The sequence below is a fragment of the Colletotrichum karsti genome (genome assembly GCF_011947395.1).
Source record: "Colletotrichum karsti strain CkLH20 chromosome Unknown Scaffold20, whole genome shotgun sequence".
NCBI classification, from domain to species: domain Eukaryota; kingdom Fungi; phylum Ascomycota; class Sordariomycetes; order Glomerellales; family Glomerellaceae; genus Colletotrichum; species Colletotrichum karsti.
Window position 1 is genome coordinate 572869 of NW_024065920.1, and position 18482 is coordinate 591350.

At 55.3% G+C, this 18482-nt stretch overlaps 7 protein-coding genes across 7 annotated transcripts; 4 read left to right on the forward strand and 3 right to left on the reverse strand.

The window, feature by feature from the left end:
- Window positions 1-191: 191 nt before the first annotated feature.
- On the reverse strand, window positions 192-1601 carry CkaCkLH20_06760 (peroxisomal biogenesis factor 2; the record flags this gene model as incomplete). The annotated part of the gene is made up of 1 exon (XM_038889477.1): window positions 192-1601. The coding sequence occupies one exon, from the start codon at window positions 1599-1601 to the stop codon at window positions 192-194; it is 1410 nt and encodes a 469-aa protein (XP_038745289.1).
- A 2491-nt stretch (window positions 1602-4092) lies between these two features.
- On the forward strand, window positions 4093-5633 carry CkaCkLH20_06761 (C6 transcription factor; the record flags this gene model as incomplete). Its single annotated transcript, XM_038889478.1, has 3 exons — window positions 4093-4659; window positions 4709-4992; window positions 5048-5633. 3 exons carry the CDS (start codon window positions 4093-4095, stop codon window positions 5631-5633), a joined length of 1437 nt encoding a protein of 478 aa, XP_038745290.1.
- A 788-nt stretch (window positions 5634-6421) lies between these two features.
- On the forward strand, window positions 6422-9606 carry CkaCkLH20_06762 (importin-beta domain-containing protein; the record flags this gene model as incomplete). Its single annotated transcript, XM_038889479.1, has 2 exons — window positions 6422-6586; window positions 6646-9606. 2 exons carry the CDS (start codon window positions 6422-6424, stop codon window positions 9604-9606), a joined length of 3126 nt encoding a protein of 1041 aa, XP_038745291.1.
- A 239-nt stretch (window positions 9607-9845) lies between these two features.
- On the reverse strand, window positions 9846-10973 carry CkaCkLH20_06763 (zinc-binding dehydrogenase; the record flags this gene model as incomplete). Its single annotated transcript, XM_038889480.1, has 3 exons — window positions 9846-10678; window positions 10742-10877; window positions 10941-10973. 3 exons carry the CDS (start codon window positions 10971-10973, stop codon window positions 9846-9848), a joined length of 1002 nt encoding a protein of 333 aa, XP_038745292.1.
- A 1537-nt stretch (window positions 10974-12510) lies between these two features.
- CkaCkLH20_06764 (uncharacterized protein) lies at window positions 12511-13923 on the forward strand (the record flags this gene model as incomplete). The annotated part of the gene is made up of 2 exons (XM_038889481.1): window positions 12511-12945; window positions 13009-13923. The coding sequence occupies 2 exons, from the start codon at window positions 12511-12513 to the stop codon at window positions 13921-13923; spliced, it is 1350 nt and encodes a 449-aa protein (XP_038745293.1).
- Window positions 13924-14516: 593 nt separating this feature from the next.
- On the forward strand, window positions 14517-15854 carry CkaCkLH20_06765 (uncharacterized protein; the record flags this gene model as incomplete). The annotated part of the gene is made up of 2 exons (XM_038889482.1): window positions 14517-15033; window positions 15097-15854. 2 exons carry the CDS (start codon window positions 14517-14519, stop codon window positions 15852-15854), a joined length of 1275 nt encoding a protein of 424 aa, XP_038745294.1.
- Window positions 15855-15962: 108 nt separating this feature from the next.
- On the reverse strand, window positions 15963-17977 carry CkaCkLH20_06766 (tRNA synthetase class I; the record flags this gene model as incomplete). The annotated part of the gene is made up of 3 exons (XM_038889483.1): window positions 15963-17172; window positions 17237-17677; window positions 17736-17977. The coding sequence occupies 3 exons, from the start codon at window positions 17975-17977 to the stop codon at window positions 15963-15965; spliced, it is 1893 nt and encodes a 630-aa protein (XP_038745295.1).
- Between the last annotated feature and the right edge of the window lie 505 nt (window positions 17978-18482).

Sequence of the window (18482 nt, forward strand, 5' to 3'; positions counted from 1 at the left end):
ACACACATGCTTGTAAGCCCGATGTGTAAACAGACTCTCAAACTCCAAAGTTATGTAAGAGCAACTCCGTGTTTGCTCTGGATACATGCGCCACGCGGATCTGCCTGTCTTCTAAAGCAAGGCAGATATAGTTAGTGTACATGTAACCGCTCCCTAATTATAGTTCTCATAATAAGTGACAGAAATCAAACTCAATCCTCGTCATTATCCATAGTCTCTTCGAAGCCTTCTGAATCTTCAGTGTCTTCGGAATCGCCAGAGTCTTGCTTATCTTTTGGTACATCAACGAAGTCCGGGTCGTTGCTAGCCTCGTCGTCTGTTCCTTCTTCATCGATGACCTCTACTTGAACATCTTTCGGGTCTTCTGAGAAGGCCACCATCTTTGCCGTAGGTGACTTCTTGGGTGGCTCCAAAACATCGCCACTCCATGGCTTGCATTCTTTGACGAGCTCGCCGCACCTGAGGCACGTCCAACCTTCGCCCTCTTCCCGCTCAAGACGGGTCGCAAGGCAGACGAAGCAGTAAACGCAACCACAAGGAATGGTCTCGTACGGGTTGGTGATGTCTGTCTGAGCCGAGCCTATGACGCCACCCGAGGTTGCCGCAGCCATAATTTCGGTTTCCGTGATCGCCAAAGTATTCTGGTCCTGATAACAGATAGCACATGTGCGCTCTGGTAGAAAGCCGAGTTCTCCATTCGCAGATTTCTCCTCGTCTCCGCTGGTAGTCATCATCGACTTCGTCTTGCGCCAAGTCCGGGATATCCATCTCCTCCACCGGTTGATGCCGATGAGCGGGAGGACGAAGAGGAGGAACTCAGTGAAGGCGTGCCAAACGAGCTGCCGGTTGAGATACTCAAAGGACACCTCTCGGCTGACCTGACTCGTTGGTGGAGCTAGGCGCATCCGCAACACTCTATCTAAGAGCGTGCGATATCTCCCCTGGAGGAGGAAGACGAGGAATGAGACGAAGGCCGCTCCCGAGTGAAGAGTCGTTATCCTCGATGTGATGCGTGAGAGTCTTTGGAGGCGCGGACTAGGGTCGCTGTATCCATCATCGTGCTCCAGCAACCAATTCTCCCATCTATCCCAGCCGTATCTTCCAAAGACGATGGCCAGTCCATACAGCGACTTCTGCCACTTGGAGGGCGGGATCAGCACCGAGCCATCCCCTCTGGCATCCGTATATTTTAGGTTCTGTAAGGCCGCTCCGTATGTCGCATCGTGATCCCAGACGGTGAGCTTGAAGAGGACCGCACGCAACGCCAAGAGTATTTCGGCCGACCAGTCGTCTTGCAAGTGGCCGCCGGCGAAGTATTTGAGCGCATCGCCGACCTGGCCCTTCAAAAGCTCCAACAATTCATCATCCAGAAGTTCGGCATCGACCTGTCCGACTCTAAAGGCCGGACGCGTCCCCTCTTGCGACGAAACAGCGTCCCATGCTGATCCGAGTCGGCTAAAGGGAAAGGGCAGGCGGTCGACCTGGGCGCGTGCTCGTGAGGATTCGCGTTGCGCTGCGATTCGGGCAGCGTTCTCGGCTTCGCGGGCTTGTCGTCGAGCTGCAAGGCGCTGCTGCGCTTGCGCGAAATTGGTCGATGTCATCTGGGCGGCATTGGGTGGTGGAATGTGCTGGTGAAGTGCAGCTGATTGCGCTTCACACCCGTCCCCCGGGTAAGGTGGTCGACGACGGGGGTTGAAAGTCGGTTGGGTAGGTTATTGCAGTGGAAGACGAGCCGAGGTCCGTTACCTATTCCACTGAGTGCAAACACGTCCACTGCCGCGGGGGTGGCCTGAGCCGAAAGTCGGCCGGCGGAGCATCTGACGTACCGGGGCGCCCGGGCCATCCATTCCCTGTGCCCATACGACCTCCGAACCTCGAGTCTGCAAGCCCAGGGCGCGGCCTTCCTTCCCCTGCTCATGTTCCCCAACCTCATTACCAAATCATTCTCGGCTGGGCTACTTTTGGGAACGTCAACCATCACCTTACAAACCATATCTGTCATGCATTTCAATCTGCATCAAAACTGCGGGAGAGCAAGCTTACATCAGATGGTGTGTCACCACATGAAGCGGGACCCCAGTCCCATCCCGACACGAAGGGCCAATACTGCTGCTGGTTCAAGATGAACATGCGCTACCCTAAGCGCTGCCTATGCTCCCTGCTTCGGATATGTCCGCAGGCACCAGGCCTTATTTCGATGCTCGTCCGCTTCTTCTTGTCTCTATCGTCACCGCTGATTCTAGGGACAATGCACACCAAACGACGCTCGAACTGCCATTCGTCCATCCAACTTGTCGGCGTGCCAGAGGCTGCAGCTACTCCCAGACGGGCAGCCCTCTCAGAGCACCCACCAATACGTTTACGACATTAAGAAGTGACCGCAGCCGATACCAAGTCTAGTCAGCTGTTTGATTGGTCGTGGTTCGGTCATAAACATACAAATCTAGGTCAAACCCGAGCCAACACGCCGCCCTCCGGTCCCAAAAGTCGGGATTATCTTGCAAAGGCACCTTCGAGGCTGTGCCGGCTCGTACGACCTGCGTTCCGATAAACAATCGTGGCGTTTCTTGAGCCACGTCGCGTTGTTATGCTCGCATTCCGTACCGCTTTTCGAATTCGATAAGTGATCACACTCGGACTTGAGCGATGCTCTGGCACATCGTGGCGTCAACCTCTTGCTCAAAAGACTCACGATATGGTAACGTTACTCACTCATGATAGATATAGCCTGTGAGTAAGAGAGATGACGAGAAACTCTGCGAATCAATATGGTATCCTGCGAGGTTTCTCGGCTTTGGACAGCTGCCGTTAGCCAGTTGATATAGCAAGGCTGATTGTGCTGACTACTCGTTGTTCTTCTGGCCGCAAGACTCGTTGCATTTGCATGTAAGGCATCAGGGGCTGCCTGCGTCTCCCGGGGAACTTTTGGAACTCATGAACTGGACATCAGACGTCATTTACGCGAAGCACAATGAGGTTCGATGAGACTCAGGCGCAGACGAATGTCAACCACGGCCTACAAACGGTCCTGGATCATCTTCTAGGGCTGACGGGACAGGCGGGAGGGTTCAGCGTAGCCGACCTGCAGCGGGCTTATTGGCCGTGACTACACTTGCAGGAAGACTAACCTCCATTTCGATCAGAGTATGCATCTAGTTCATCCTCGCCCAATCGGCCGGTACAGGAGGTGTCGTTTGACGAGGCTCGAAGTAACCCAGCCCCAATACGGACCCCCTCGCGATGCTTACCAAGATGCTTCTATTTTTCACTCTGTGAATCAAAGACTCATATTGACGCCCTTTTGTCGCTTGACTCCGTTCAAGCACAGGAAAGAATGCCTGACCAGGCGTTCAGCATGCGCGGAGTGGCAGGCATGGGTCGGCCGCAGCACTCAATACTGCTCAACCGCTTTCTCTCAGTCACTCACCCCTTCACCCGTTTCGCTCTTGCGTCACTGTATTGCTTACCTGCTAGAACCGTTATGTGGGCAGACGTAACATTGAGGCATCCGGCCGAGTTGACCAGGGTCGAGGACATTCCACGATTTACAAGCCATGGTCTTCTTCGGCATCCGAGTTACATAAACAACGCGAATCCACGCCTCTGGAACGAACACCATCACGGGCCTATCGAACACTCTAGAGCAACTAGGTCAACTGACTTCCTCCTTCTCTTGATCCGATCGTCTCGAGAATTGTGCTCAACCTTATGTACTGCACCATGGAATCCGAGACGACTTCCAGCCCTGGATCAGCCAATGGTATAGCGGACACGCAACAACGTGCCGGCGCTACAAAGTCCAAGGCAACCATACGAGCATCATTGGCCTGTGTTCCATGCAGGTCCAAACATGTCAAGTGCGACTCAGCTTTGCCTTCCTGCCTCAGATGCCGCTTAGAAGAGAAGACGTGTTACTACGCAAAGTCTCGCCGAGGGATTCGAGATCCTAAAAAGCGAAGTCTCATCAACGACCCTATCGGTCCCCCATCAATCTCAACTTCGACTGAAGGGACGACATCATTCCCATCGCCTGAGCTAGCAAGCTTCGAGTTTCCAGTCAACGTCGTCGATAGACTACCAGGAGGATGGTCAATGAGCAAAACGCAGTTCCCCAACCCTAGAACGGCCTCACCAACCTCATTTCTCTTCGATCTCTACTTCACCAACTTTCACGATACTCACTCGTGGCTTTTGCCCAAGCCACAACTACTCAGTCGTATCAGGGCTGATCCCGATGGCTTCCATTTTCTCGCAAGCTGCATCACCTACGTGGGATCTCTTTTCTCTAGGTCTTTCTCCTCAGAGGAGCTAAGAGAGAAGGCGTACAGTCTGGCGAGCGGTGGTCTGCCGATGACACCATGGACAGTACAGGGACTTCTTGTTTTGAGCGTGGCGGCATTTGGAGAGAACAGGATGGACTTGAGCAGTGGGTGGATGGACACAGCAACGCAAATGGCACTCGACCTGGGGATGCACGAGAGGTCGTTTGCAGATGCGGAGCCTGATTCGTTTGTGGCGGAGAGCTTTAGGAGAACCTACTGGGCGCTTTACTTCCACGGCAACATGCGAGCAATGCGAGAAGAGTCGCCGACTTTCACTCTGTTTGCGGTAAGGGCAACTACTGAGCTGCCGTGTGAGGAGTGGGAGTATCAGTCAGGGGTGAGTTATTATCCGCGAAGCACATGAAAGGATGCTCATGTTCATGTAGGAAATCCCGCAACCTATATCTTTGGAACAGTACGACATTAGGGATCCGATGGACGATAGAAGCTATTCTTCTTGGACTTACTTGATCGATCTATGCCGACTCTCCGGAGATCTCATTCTTCCCATGGCAAAGCTCCCTCGCGAATTACTCGCAAGCACCATTGACCGAGCGGATTCTCGAATCGTCAGTTGGTTGATCAGTCTGCCAAAATGGAAACAGCAGTTGGTTGATGCAGGAGGCGCTGTTGACATGATCCTGTTCCACGCGATGGCCTACGCCCATAGGTAAGTTGTTCACGACCACATCATACCTAGCGGTTCGGCTAAGCACTCTTTACAGCTTGAGGATCAACATGCAGCTACCCGTGGGAGCTTTAGGACTTGGGATTCGAGATCTCCTTACAATCGGTCCGCTGTTCAAAGCACGCGGATCGCCATCATCTCGAAGCCCAGAAGCCTTTTCTGTCCCTCATCAGTGGTCGGAGTGCTCCACGGCGCTTCAGGCAGGACTCTCGACGATCGGGCTTTTCAACTTCTCGTTGCCGCCGGCAAGATACAGCCCGGCATGCATTATCGGCCTACGAAAAGCTGCTCTGCCGTTGCTCGATGCAAGGATATATGGCACAGTCGACTCACCTGCTTTGCGAGAGAAGCTCGATCTGCTCCTCGGTGTGCTGAAAGTCTCCGGGGAAATGTGGCCTATCGCTAGGACCATCGGCAACGAAGTGAACGACGTGCTGAGGGATATGGACGTCGCGAACCACCGCAACGTGACGCCGCAGTTTGATCCGAGTTTAGACGCCTTCATCAACGACATGTCTTCGGGGTGCGTCGAGGATCCCAACTTATTCGCCTTTCCCGAGCCAAGGACGGCCGATGACATGCTTCACTGGAATACAGGTCTGACGGGTACTTTTCAGGTTTAGCTGGCGCCGGGAAGAAGTCTCTTGATGCTTTTGCAGATTTGTTTAGATGCGATCTGGGTGTATCAATCGCTTGGTTTCACTGTTTTTTTTCCTTAAATACCTTCTATCATTTCTGTACTATCTTGAAGATTGTGCTGTGTTTGGGTTGAGCAATATCTCAGCTTAGGGTTTTTGTCTCAGCACTTACACCAGCACTGAATTATCAAAGGTTCCCATCGCCTAAACCCAGATTGCGCATGAGGATAAGACTCATTCAGTACTTGAATTTGAAAGCTCGAATACCTAAATTATAATCAATGGTTCTTGAAAATTAAACAGCGCCTACGAATTATAGGTATCGTAGGACATAATGCAACCTACTAGAAGCAAGATACGCTGCTGAAGTGGCCCCGAGATCCCGTTGTTGGTGCTGTGGATGATAGCACATGCTCCTTTCAGCACTTCAGATCCCTGCCTCTTCCATCTTTCATAGAAAAATAGAGTTAATTTACTACCCGAAGTAACCTTGGTTGCTTCCTGCTGCAAATTGTGTCTGACCTCATCTCAGTCGGCATCTTCACTCGGGCAGTTGGTGGCCCTTCTTCAGCGCCCCACTACCCCGCGATGACAGCCCTGTGCCTTCCTTACGCGCCAGGACGTGCCCCGCCACAGGTGACAACGCTTTGCCTAAATTTCCCTTCTTCCTTTGAACGCGAGACCTTCCACCGCGAACATACATCTCACCGATATTTTTGGGATCAACGACACCGGCACCGACGCCTTGGTCGCTCACCAAGAAGACCGCAGAAATGAGCTTCGCTATCGAGGTACCCGGCGACGCCAATCCCCTCAGTCTGCAGGAGCTCTGCAGGGCCCTCGAGTCCGCAACCTCGACCGACTATGCGCGAAGGCAGGCAGCCGGCCAACAGCTTTCATCGTGGGAGACCGAGAACGGCTACTTCTCCTCGTTGCAGGTACGGACGCCCCGCGTAAACCACTCTTGGTTAATTGTTACTAACCTCGTATGCTGCAGACCGTCTTTCTCGACAAGTCCCTCCCCTTCGAAATCCGATTCCTGGCCGTTATTCAACTTAAAAACGGTATCGACAAGTACTGGCGACTACTACCGACCGTAAAGGGAGGCTTAGATCCGGCGGAAAAGACCATCATTCGACAACGACTGTTCCAGGGTACTCTCGAAGAGGAGGAAAGAGGCCTGTCGCTACACAACTCGCTGGTCACCGCAAAGGTCATTAGGATTGACTACCCGCAAAACTGGCCTGATGCCCTGTCCAACATCATTGGTCTTGTCAGGAGCTCCAAAGATGGCAATCAGCAGCATCTGCACGGCGCTCTTCAGATCCTTCTGCGGGTGGTCAAGGAGCTGGGCACTGCTCGGTTGAGAAGGTCACAAACCGCACTCCAGTCTGTCACCCCGGAGATTGTCTATCTTCTGGGGGAGGTATACACCGAAAAGTCGGCTATTTGGATGGGATTCCTTACGAACGGGCGCGGCGACGAGGACGAAGCCGACCTAGCCATGCTTAACAGTCTCGTCTCTCTCAAGACACTTCGCCGCTTACTCGTTGTTGGCTACGAAACACCTCACAATGATAAGACGGTTCAGCAGTTCTGGACAGTATCTCAGAATCACTTTGGACAATTCCTTGGATTTGTCAGTCACGACTCCCATGTACCTGCGCCCTACCAAGACACAGTTGGCAAGCATCTTCTGCAGTTTACAAAGCTCCACATCGATATGTCCGAGTCACATCCTGCCAGCTTTGCCGTTCTGCCGAACTCATTGCCTCTCGTACACGCCTACTGGGACCTGGTTGCCAAGTTTGCTGAGGTGTTTGAAAAATCCGGAGGCATCCGCCAGTCTTCCGGTGACTCTGGACAGTCAGAGTCAAAGTCCAAGGTGGAGGGTCCCTTGCTGGAACGACTATCGCTCAGAGCTCTGCTACTGATGAGATCATGCTTGAGGATCGCCTTTTACCCTAAGCAGACCTTCAAATACAGGAGCGCCGAGGCCAAGAAAGATGAGAATGACGCCGTTATGCTCATCAAGCAGGAACTGCTCAAGGACGAATTTGTAGTCCAGATGGCCAACACCATCATTACACACCTTTTCGTCTTCCGAAAGGCTGACCTAGATGCTTGGGAGGAGGATCCAGAAGAATGGGAGCAACAGGAGCAGAGCGAGGGTAACGCCTACGAATGGGAGGTTCGACCTTGTGCTGAGAAGCTTTTCTTGGATCTTCTCGTCAACTTCAAAAACCTCATGATACCCCCTCTACTTTCCTACTTCCAGACGGCGACAAACCCACAAGCAGATATCGCTACCAAGGAGGCAGTGTATACGGCTCTGGGTTTGGCTGCGCCTAACGTTGTCGACGTCTTCGACTTTGACAGCCTGCTGGTATCTACTGTCGTCCAAGATGCTCAACAACAAGGACCTCTCTACAAGGTGCTTCGCCGTCGAATCGCAATCATGATCAGCCAGTGGGTCACCGTAAAGATTGCGGACAATAGCAGACCAATCATCTACGAAATGTTCCGGCACTTCCTCAATCCCGCCGATTCTACGAACGACACCGTTGTTCTGATCACTGCCGCTCGCCAGCTCCGTTGGATTGTTGACGAACTGGCTTTCAGTGCCGAGGCATTCCTTCCTTACGCTGCCGACGTGCTCAACCAGCTGCTTCAACTGCTTCAGGCCGTCGACATTGACGAGACAAAATTGGCCGTCTTGGAGTCCATGCGCATTCTCGTCACGAGACTAGAGCATCATGTGTCTCAATTCGGAGATTTCATCATGACCAGTCTCCCAGGAATTTGGCAGAACTCCGGTAACGAGGACTACATGATCAAACAAGCCATCATTGCCATCTTCGCAGCTTTGGTCATGTCCATGGGGAGCGAATCACAGAGATATCAACATGTGATGGTTCCGCTGCTATCAGAAGCAGCAAAAAGCGGTTCTGATCTCCACACCTATCTGATTGACGAGGTGCTAGATCTTTGGAACTCGGTTTTGATGCAGAGCAACCCTCCAGTATCTAACGAAATCATGAGCATAGCGGAACTGTCGCTTCCGTTGCTGGAGTATCAGACAGAGACCGCAGCTGTGGCTCTCTCCGTGGTCGAGTCGTACATTCTCCTGGGCACGCAGGCGGTCCTGGAAGACCGACTACGGAGACCGTTCTTGCAAGCACTTTCAGGGGCTCTTGACTCCTCGAGTCGGGAGCAGGTGAGACAAAGCACCGTATGCATAGAGTACATGATCCGGGCTGCCTCTGAGCTTGGCGGAACCTCTGTGGTCATTCAAGACATGCTCGAGATCGGGTTCCTGAAGAAAATCTTGGAGAGTCTCCACGATGCGTGGGAAGCCCACCAAACTACGGGACCAAACAGGAAGGTCAGCAAGTTGAGCACGGTGACGGAGCGCGACTACTTTGCAATCCTGTCTCGACTAATTCTTGCTGATCCCGCCCTTTTCGTCGAGATGCTCAAGTCTTTCGGTCCTCTGGAACACGTCTGGGCTTGGCTCGGTGGCGAGTGGTTCTTCCATCTCGACGGTCTCGATCATATTGAGCGGCAGAAACTGTCTCTCTTAGCTCTCACCCGGCTATTGGAACTTCCGCCACCCATGCAGAACCTGGCACTCGGCAAGCTGCAGGACTACTTCACCTTTTGGACTGGCACAATAGCCGAACTGCAAGATGGTATGACGGACGCCACCGATTCCTTGATCTGGACAGAGATCGAGCCCAATGACTACGAGACTCCCAAGAGTCTCAAGGAGACGGAATGGGTCCAAAAAGATCCTATTCATACAGTGAACGCCATGTTCTTCGTCAAGGAGAGACTGCAGGATGTTGTTCAGCGATGCGGTGGCGAGCAACGATTTGAGCAAGAATGGGCGGTCAACGTGGATAAGGACGTGTTGCAGAAGTTTTGGGGCTTAACGCAGGTCACCAGGATTGCATAAATAGCGTCATCCTAGAGTCTTGAGGATTGGCTGCACATCGGAGAACCGGTTGGGCGGAGTAATTACGATTTCATGAGAACCAATGTGTTATAGAAGTACCATATGCCACCTTTCCAAACAGCGGAAAGCGAATAGAAGGGCTAACACCAGCGTGCGTGTCGAGATGAACGGTGAAATCGGTTCTCATATTGTGTCTTGAGTCTTATATCTGGCTTCATCTAGGTAATACACATATCACTTTACAGCTTACTCTGTCCGTCCTGCGGAACCTTGACGACAACTTTACCCCATGTGCCTCGACTGCCCAGGGCTATCAGAGCCTCGGGAATCCGGTCGAGCCCAACAAACTCCTCGTCGGTGAACTCGGTGCCGCGCAACTTACCCTCCGCAACCAGCTTCATGATGCCTTCCCAGACTTTCACAACAGTCTCCTTCTCCCTGACGGCGTACTGGCCCCAGAAGATACCCACGAGGCTAATGTTCTTGAGGAGTACCTTGTTCATGGCCACCTTTTCGATCTTACCAGCAGCGAAGCCGATGATGAGAATACGACCATTCCAGGCCGTGCACTTGGTGCTGGCATCGACCATGCCCACGGGGTCGTAGACGATGTCCACGCCCCTCCCGCCGGGCGTCAGCGCCTTCACCTTGGCGGGCCACTCCGGGTCGCGGTAGTCGACGACGTGGTCGGCGCCGAAGGACACGGCGACGTCGCGCTTGCGCTGGGTGGAGGCCGTGGCGATGACGGTGGCGCCAAAGGCCTTGGCGACCTGGACGGCGGCGAGGCCGACGCCGCCGGCCGCGGCGTGGACGAGGACGATGTCGCCGGCCTTGATGCCGGCGCGGACGACGAGGGCGCCGTAGGAGGTCGGGGCCGTGATGAAGAGGCCGCTGGCCTCCTGGTAGGACCAGCCGTCGGGGATGAGGAGGATGTCCTTCTCGCGGGCGACGCACTTCTCGGCGAAGGCGCCCTGGGTGGCGCCGAAGACGCGGGAGCCGACGGGGTACTTCGCGGACGGGGGCGCCTTGAGGACTATGCCGGCGAACTCGCAGCCCGAGGTCCAGGGGAAGGCTGGAGATTGGTGTTATCCCGGCTGCGCCGAGGTGATGAGAAATGGGTTGTAGGAATACTTACGTGGCTGTGTCTGGTATTTGCCTTGGATCTGGAGGATGTCGAAGAAGTTGGCGGCGGTGGCGTGGACTTGGACGAGGTACTCATTGTCCTTGGGGACGGGATCCGGGAGATCCGTTACGCGGAGCTCCTTGGGCGTCTTTTGGTATGAAAATGAGTCTGTGAATCCAAAGGATGGGTATGGTTTGGGGAACCAACTTACCTTGACATATTCCTTGATCTGGATGCCGCGCATTGTGATGACGACGCTGTGTGCTAGAACACTTCGAAGAGTGATGGAGGTGATTCAATTGAGATGCGATATGGGCAGAGTGTGAGAGATTGGCTTCAATGAATGAGATAGATGTGTTTACGATGAAAAAGACCAAGATCCGAGTGAGTGAAAGCTTCGAGAGTCGTTAGCTTACACCGAGTGCTACCCCATACGGCAGTCCCTGGGACCCCGAGGGGGAGGAGAGCCGAGGCATAATCGGTGGGTCGGTGTCCAAATTCCGGGGGAAGCTGGAGCTCGGACCAGGACTCTGTCGGCCTTCTACTTCAGTACGGCACCATCGTCATTCCCGCTACTGTGGCGCGTGGCGATGGCGACATTGGATGGTTCCCGTCGTGGCTAGTGTTAAGTGAAGAAACTTGGAGGGAATCTGTTGGCTGCTGACACATCAGACGTTGAAAATAGAGTTGATCAAGTCGGATTCATGGAAGATCGATCCAAGCGCTCTGAGTTTACGATGTTGCGCCTATGATGTTCCCGTAATGGTGGTTGGAGAGACAGGTCAAAAGTAAATCTGTGATGTCGGTGCTTAATTGAAGTTCACCAGCAAAGCGCGCAATTCCGTCGGTGGGATTGCGGAATACCATGTCATCAGGTCGTGGCCAGATCATATCCCCATGGCTGATTTGAGGGTGGAAGGTGATGGATGACGATGGAAGGAATGGCGACAAAGGGGCCTACTAACCTGCCTAAACTATTGTATTGGAACCGGGGTGCTCGCTGCCCGTTTAACGGCTCGGATCTTTCGCAGTTGCTGCCAACACCCATTTGCGGTGATCTGCTATGTACGTCTTTTGGATAACAAATAATGCGAAAGAAAGCCTTTGCGGGTGATATCTGAGATGGCCATCATTCCCAAGTCTGTGTGTTCTTCCCTCACTGCAACTGCAACACAAACGGTCCAGATTCGCAGCGAGAAGCGATAGGAAGAGGCCGCTGTCGTACCGGACCTTAGCTGAAGCGACCCCTGCTCCCGCCTTAGCGCGCCGCGGCAAGCAGCACCTAGGTAATTCGTGAGGTTTGCACAGGCGACCGCCGTAATCACAGTGGTCAGTGGAGGGTCCGTCCGACGCCAGTGGAGCGGAGATGCAGCGTGAGTTGCCCCTCCCGTCCTACCTAGATCCACACGCTCACCTCAATCCACTTCACCAACTGACGTCCAATCTGCGACCGCAGCTACCGACCTGACCGACCAGCCAACCTTCTACCATTCATTGCCTGCCTTGCCTCAGTAGCAGTTGACCTTCACAACCACCCTGACTTTGCCGCAACTCGCATACGTCGCCGCCTGCTTCCAAAAATTCCCAACAACCTCTTCATCCCACCTTTTTTCCTTATTCTGTCCTTCTTCTTCTTCTTCCTCAACTACTACCCCTCCGCAACCCGTTCATCCGCGAGTAAAGACGTCGTCATCGCGTTAGCGAACTCCCGAATACGAATACCTCAAACTCTGGCTATCATTTAGCTCGTCTACCGAATCAACACAATATCGAACGAGGCAATGGCCGACAACGCAGAGGGCAGCGGCGATGCCCAGGTCACCTTCAAGGTGAAGACCGGCCAGGATAGCAACCACGTCATCACCATGGCCGAGTCGGCCACCGTGCTCGACCTCAAGACCAAGCTCGCCGGCGATGACTTTGAAAACGTCCCCGTCGAGCGCCAGCGCCTTATCTACTCTGGCCGCGTCATGAAGAACGACGATACCCTTGGCACCTACAAAATCAAGCCCAACAACACTATTCACATGGTCAAGAGCGCTGCCAGCAACCCCGCGCCCCAGCCCGCCGCTTCCTCCTCGACACCTGCCGCACCCGCTGTTCCCACAAACATGCAAGCTGGCACCGCCAACAACCTGCTTGCTGGCCTGACCGGCGCGAGATATGCCGGCCACATCAACCTTCCCAGTCGCGAGACATTTGGAGCCGACGGAGGAGTGAGTGCCTACCACAATCACAGACAAATATCGCGTTACATGGGCTAATCTTACCTTCTGCAGATGGGTGCCCCGCCTTCCGACGACCAACTCGCCCAGATGTTGTCCGACCCCTCCATGCTTCAGACCATGAACGCAGCTCTCGACAACCCTGACTTCATCAATTATATGATTCAGAGCAACCCCCACCTGAGGAACGTCCCCAACGCCCGCGAGATTATCCAATCGCCCTTCATGCGCCAGATGATGACAAACCCGGACATGCTCCGCAACGTTATGAGAATGCAGCGCAACATGGCCGGAGGAGGAGGAAATGCTGCTTTCCCGGCACCTGGCGCCACCGACACCACGCCGGCCGAAGCTGCGGCTGCTGATCAACAGGCCAACGCGCAACGTTCGCCTTTCGCCGGTTTCCCGGGCTTTCCTGGCGGCGCCGGCATGGAGGGACTTGGCGACCTCAGCGCGCTCTTTGGTGCCGGCAGCCCTTTCGCGCCTCCTCAACAAGGCGCCGGCGCCGGCACTGCTGCTACCGGCACGACGACGGGCGACAATGCGCAAAACACCACAGGAGCTGCCGCCGGAGCCACGACAGATGCTCAGGGAGGCAGCGCTACAAGCCCGCCCCCAGCCAACCCCTTTGCCGCTCTTTTCGCGCCTCCTCCTTATGCTGCCCAGGGTCAAGGCCAGCAAGGTCAAGGACAAGCTCCCCCCAACCCGTTCGCTTCACCTTTTGGTCAAGTCAACCCTGAGATGATGCAACAGATGATGCAGATGTGGGGGCTGGGTGGTGCAGGCGGTGCTGGCGGTGCTGGTGGCTCTCCGGCTCCTCCTGACAACCGTCCGCCTGAGGAGCGCTACGCCGAGCAGTTGCGCCAACTCAACGACATGGGCTTTTTTGACTTTGATAGAAACGTGGCTGCCCTTAGACGGAGCGGCGGCAGCGTGCAAGGCGCAATTGAGCATCTTCTCAGCGGCTAATTATGAGTATGACAGCATGACACGAGGGACGAAGATGTTATGGTTTGGGCGGAGCGCCGTGGCGGCCGTGGAGGACGCGCGCTTTAATGGTTGATAGCTTGAGGCCTGTTGCAGGGAGCAGCACATACCCTACCTAGTTGCTTTGGGCTTTGTTTCTGGCATTTTTCAGGCGATAGGAAATTGACCAGGCACGACGTTTATGACAGCTCATACAACATTTCTCTGGAGACGGCATGCCTGAAGGAAATAGCACACTGGTAATTCCGCAAGCCGTCTCTACCCAAAAATTGTAGTTTTACCTCAATGAAAACAAGATACGTTTGAAGTGCTGGTCTTCATTTCCTCGCTGACAAAGTGATGTGGTTTGGATGGGGCAACTCGACTATCCGAGAAAAAAAGCATGTACCTCGATGAGACTCAACTTCTCTCTTCAATGAAACAGCCGCTAATCACGGCTTCAATCTAAGCACATCACATATTTGAACTGGTTACCTGAAGATGTAGCAGTCATGATTCAAGGCATTTTCTATGCTAGATTCCTCCCACAGGAAGGCAAGTAGCTTCCTTTCTGCAGCGCAGAGCTCTCACCCGCCTTGAGCCTCGCCGTACCCCGTGAGAGTGCAATCGCTGACCTCAATCCAATAGGCCCGCACATCGTGGCCCAGTCGCCGCCGGGATGCATCACGGCGGGCCCCGGCGCGACAAAGCCGCCGCTGATCGACTGGGACGTGATGCAGGAGTACATCATGCCGCGCAAGGCCTTCTTCAACAGGTACATGACGGTGCAGGACCCGGAGGGCAAGTACGCGGTCCTCGGGTTCCCCGTCCTGATCCCGCACGAGAAGTATCAGCGCAACGAGTTCATCTTCAACTTCGGCATCGTGCTGGACGCCGACGCCGACCAGGCGCCGTACGAGCCCGTCGTGCGCCGCCTCGCCGTCACGTTCAAGGAGATGGAGAAGCAGAACGAGTATCTCAGCCAAGAGGGCGCCGGTGTCGGCGGCGGCGGCGGCGGCGGGCTCAGGGGAGGGGATCGCAGGCCGATTGAGAGTTTGCTGGAGATTGTCAAGGAGGATCTGAATAACTACGGCGAGTGCATGATTCCGGTCGGTGAGTTGCTGTTGTTCCTCCCCCGCTGGTGAGCCACACCCAGTACTGACCGACCAACCCCAGACGACGCGAACACGATCAACATGAAGCTCTTCCCCCACCACGCCACCCCGCCGCAGGTGAAGGGCTGGCACGTGCCCGTCGCCAAGATGAAGTTCGCCGAGATCGTCGACCCGACGTGGGACCTGACGATGCAGAAGGTCGTCGCCCACATCGACGGCGTCAACGACGTCCGCCGCATCGCCTGGGCCGCCGACGTCTCCCTCGACCTCGCCAAGCTCGCCCTCCGCCACCTCCTCTACTACGACACCGTCCTCCTGCTCGACATGTTCTTCTTCGGCTCCTGCTACGCGCCCCGCCCCGGCATCCACGACTTCGTCGCCAACCAGGACGGCATCGTCGACGAGTGCGCCGCCTACGTCTGCATCCACGCCCGTCAGCGCGTGAGCAACTTCATGCTCGTGAAGCTGATGACGAGCTTCTGCGTCGGCAAGAGCGTCATGGAATGGCTGAGGGGTCATCAGGAGGCCGGGTTCGATGTGCTGAGGTACGTTGATGTGAGGAGGCTGGTGCAGTTCGGCGTCATCAAGGGGTGTCTCTACCGCGCGCACAAGTACGTCGTCTCCAAGCAGTATCTGGCGGCGTTGGCGACGGGACAGGCGGCGCCCAAGGCTGGCGGGGATCCGTTACAGAAGTATACCGACGGATGCCACACTTTTGACCAGATCATCACAGAGAACAACCTGACGGATGGGGAGATTATGGAGAAACTAAAGGCTCTGCCCGTCCCAACGGGGGACTTGACTGTGTTTTACCGATGAGAGGTAACGAAAGTACTGGATGTGATCAGAGGGATGGTATTTTACATTTTCTAGCATATTATACATCGTCGTACAGGCATTGTACATGGTATCGCGTCGCCCTAGAAATCATTTCTTTTCATCTTTCCCCTGGGAGTCCTTGAGTGCTTCCCGCACGCGCACGCGCTCGCTCCTCGTGGGGAACTGGATGTCTGGGTTGTTCGCCACCTCAACAGCCTCCTCCTCCTCCCCCAGCTTCTGCTTGACCATCTTCATCAATTCCCTCTGCGATGGCGACTTGCCTTCCTCCTTCGCGACTTCCTTGAGCTTCTGGATCATCACGCGCGTCTTGCCCTTGAGCGGCTCGCCGGGGTATGACTGGCCGCTCTTCTCCCACTCCTCATCGCTGACGACCTCGACGATACGCACGTTGTGCTTGCCCTTGCGGAGGATGAGGATGCGGTCGTCGATGAGGAACTTGGGCACGTCCTTGGGGAACCACAGCTTGACGGGCGTCCAGTCCAGGTTGCCGGGGACGATACCGCGCATGTCCTTGCCCGGGGCGGCGGCGACGTAGGCGCCGCTGCCCGAGGCGAGACGGTTGGCCTCGCTGACGGAGCTGCTCAGGCCCGCGGCGTGGAGGATGCGCGCGATGCCCCGGTTGTAGATCAGGTCGGCGGGGAGCTGCATGTCCATCTTCGGGGCGTTGTTCAGCGTCGTGGGGTGGCCCTCGACGGCCTGGTACGGGTTGCCATCGGCGTCGACGGCGGCGCCACCCTTGCCGTGCAAGAGCTTGTGCTGCTGCTGTTCGCGGACGGCGACAGTGGAGCCGTGGACGAGGCTCAGGACCTCGAAGGCGAGGGTGTGCTGCGCGACGCGCTTGGGCGGATCTTGCTCGTGCTCGCGCATCAAGGCGTCGATCTTTTCGTTCGAGAGGAAGGTGAAGAGGCGGAGGAGCTTCCCGACCTCGGCGTCGGAGCGTCTCATGAAGTAGCCGTAGAGGTCGAAGGCGCTGGTCGCGAAGGGGTCGAGCCAGATGGCGTTGCCGGCGCTCTTGCCAAACTTCGCGCCCGAGGAGTCTGTCAGGAGCGGCACGGTGAAGCCGATGGGGTCATCCGTCCAGTGGCTGGGCAGCTTTAAGTGGGGGTTCTCTTCGGACTCGCGGATCGTCTTGACGGATTCGATGCCTGTCACGATGTTGCCGAACTGGTCGGAGCCTCCGATCTGCATTTGCACGCCGAGTTTGGAATACAGGTGCCAAAAGTCCCAGCCCTGCATCAGAGGGTAGACGAACTCGGCGAGAGACATGCCGTCGCCCTTTTCGAGTTTATTCTTGACGCTGTGTCTCTGGTTAGCACAGGCCCCCTCGCCGAATACGAGTGACGAGCAATGGCGGGACTCACGTATCGCGGGACAACATGGGCCCTATGCGCAGGTAACGTCCTAGCCTCTTCATCACATCGTACAATGCCAGACTCTGCCACCACATGTTGTTGTTCACGAGATGCCGCTTCGCCCCGGCGTCCGGCTTCATGCCGTGCCTCCTGCCGAGCTCCTCGATGTTGACCCAGAGCTTCTTCATCTGGTAGTGAATCTTTGTGATGTTGGTCTGGACCTCGCTGTTCTTCATGACCTCGCGCGTCTTCAAACGGTCCGTCGGGTCGCCTATCCTGCCCGTCGCGCCTCCGATGAGCGACACCGCCGTGTAGCCGTTCAGATACATCCAGAACAGGGGCATCATGGGAAGGAGGTGGCCGACGTGGAGGGATTGTGCGGTCGGGTCGACACCGACATAGGCACCTATTCGCTTCGTTCGCAGGAGTTCCTTGACCTGTGGTGTGCGCCTGGTGTCTCTGGTCAGCTGTATTCATTCCTCGGCCAGGAAGCGGTGCAACTGCTCACCCTGCGACGTCCTTGATGTAGCCACGCTCCTCGAAAAAGTCCCAGATATGGGGATGCTCTCCCTTCTCAATGAGTTTTGCTTTCTCCGCCCATTCCTCCGCCGCCCTTTTCTCCTTCGCTATCACCCTCATAGAGATCCATCTGGACCGGTTCTGTTGCGATTGGACCGCAGGCAACTTGGCGCATCGTACGCAGATGTCCCGCCGCAGACTGGGGAGGCGGGGCCCCAGCGTCGACAGCATCACTTCGGTTGTACTTTACGCTGGGAAGGATCTCGGGATCTTCACTCAGAAATGTATTGAAAAGAACGACTCAAAGAAAATTGTGGAACAATACGTTGCAAGCCAAGGCGTAGAATCCAGGTCGCCTCAGAAAGGACCCAACACTTTCGCAAACCTCCCGAATGCCCCATCGCGCATCTGGACCCTCCAAAAGCTCCAAATTTTTGTTATCGGACTGCTGATAAGAAACATCATCGCATCTTCGTTCCGCCGTCAGCCGGCGGGTCTTCCCGTGTCTGGTCGTCGTCCCGCGATCCGAATCACGTGGAGCATTTTCACAGGTTCGGGAGAGACTGGCCAATCACAGCACACGCGAAATAAGCTCCTCGGCAATCCATCATCGCCATCGCCGGGTCGAGTGCATCATCCACCGAATTCTCTCTCCCAATCCCAGCCCGCAGCGAACAGCAACTCTCGACCGGCCGACCTCGCGAACGAACTCTCCCCTCTCCGAAAAACCGATTGA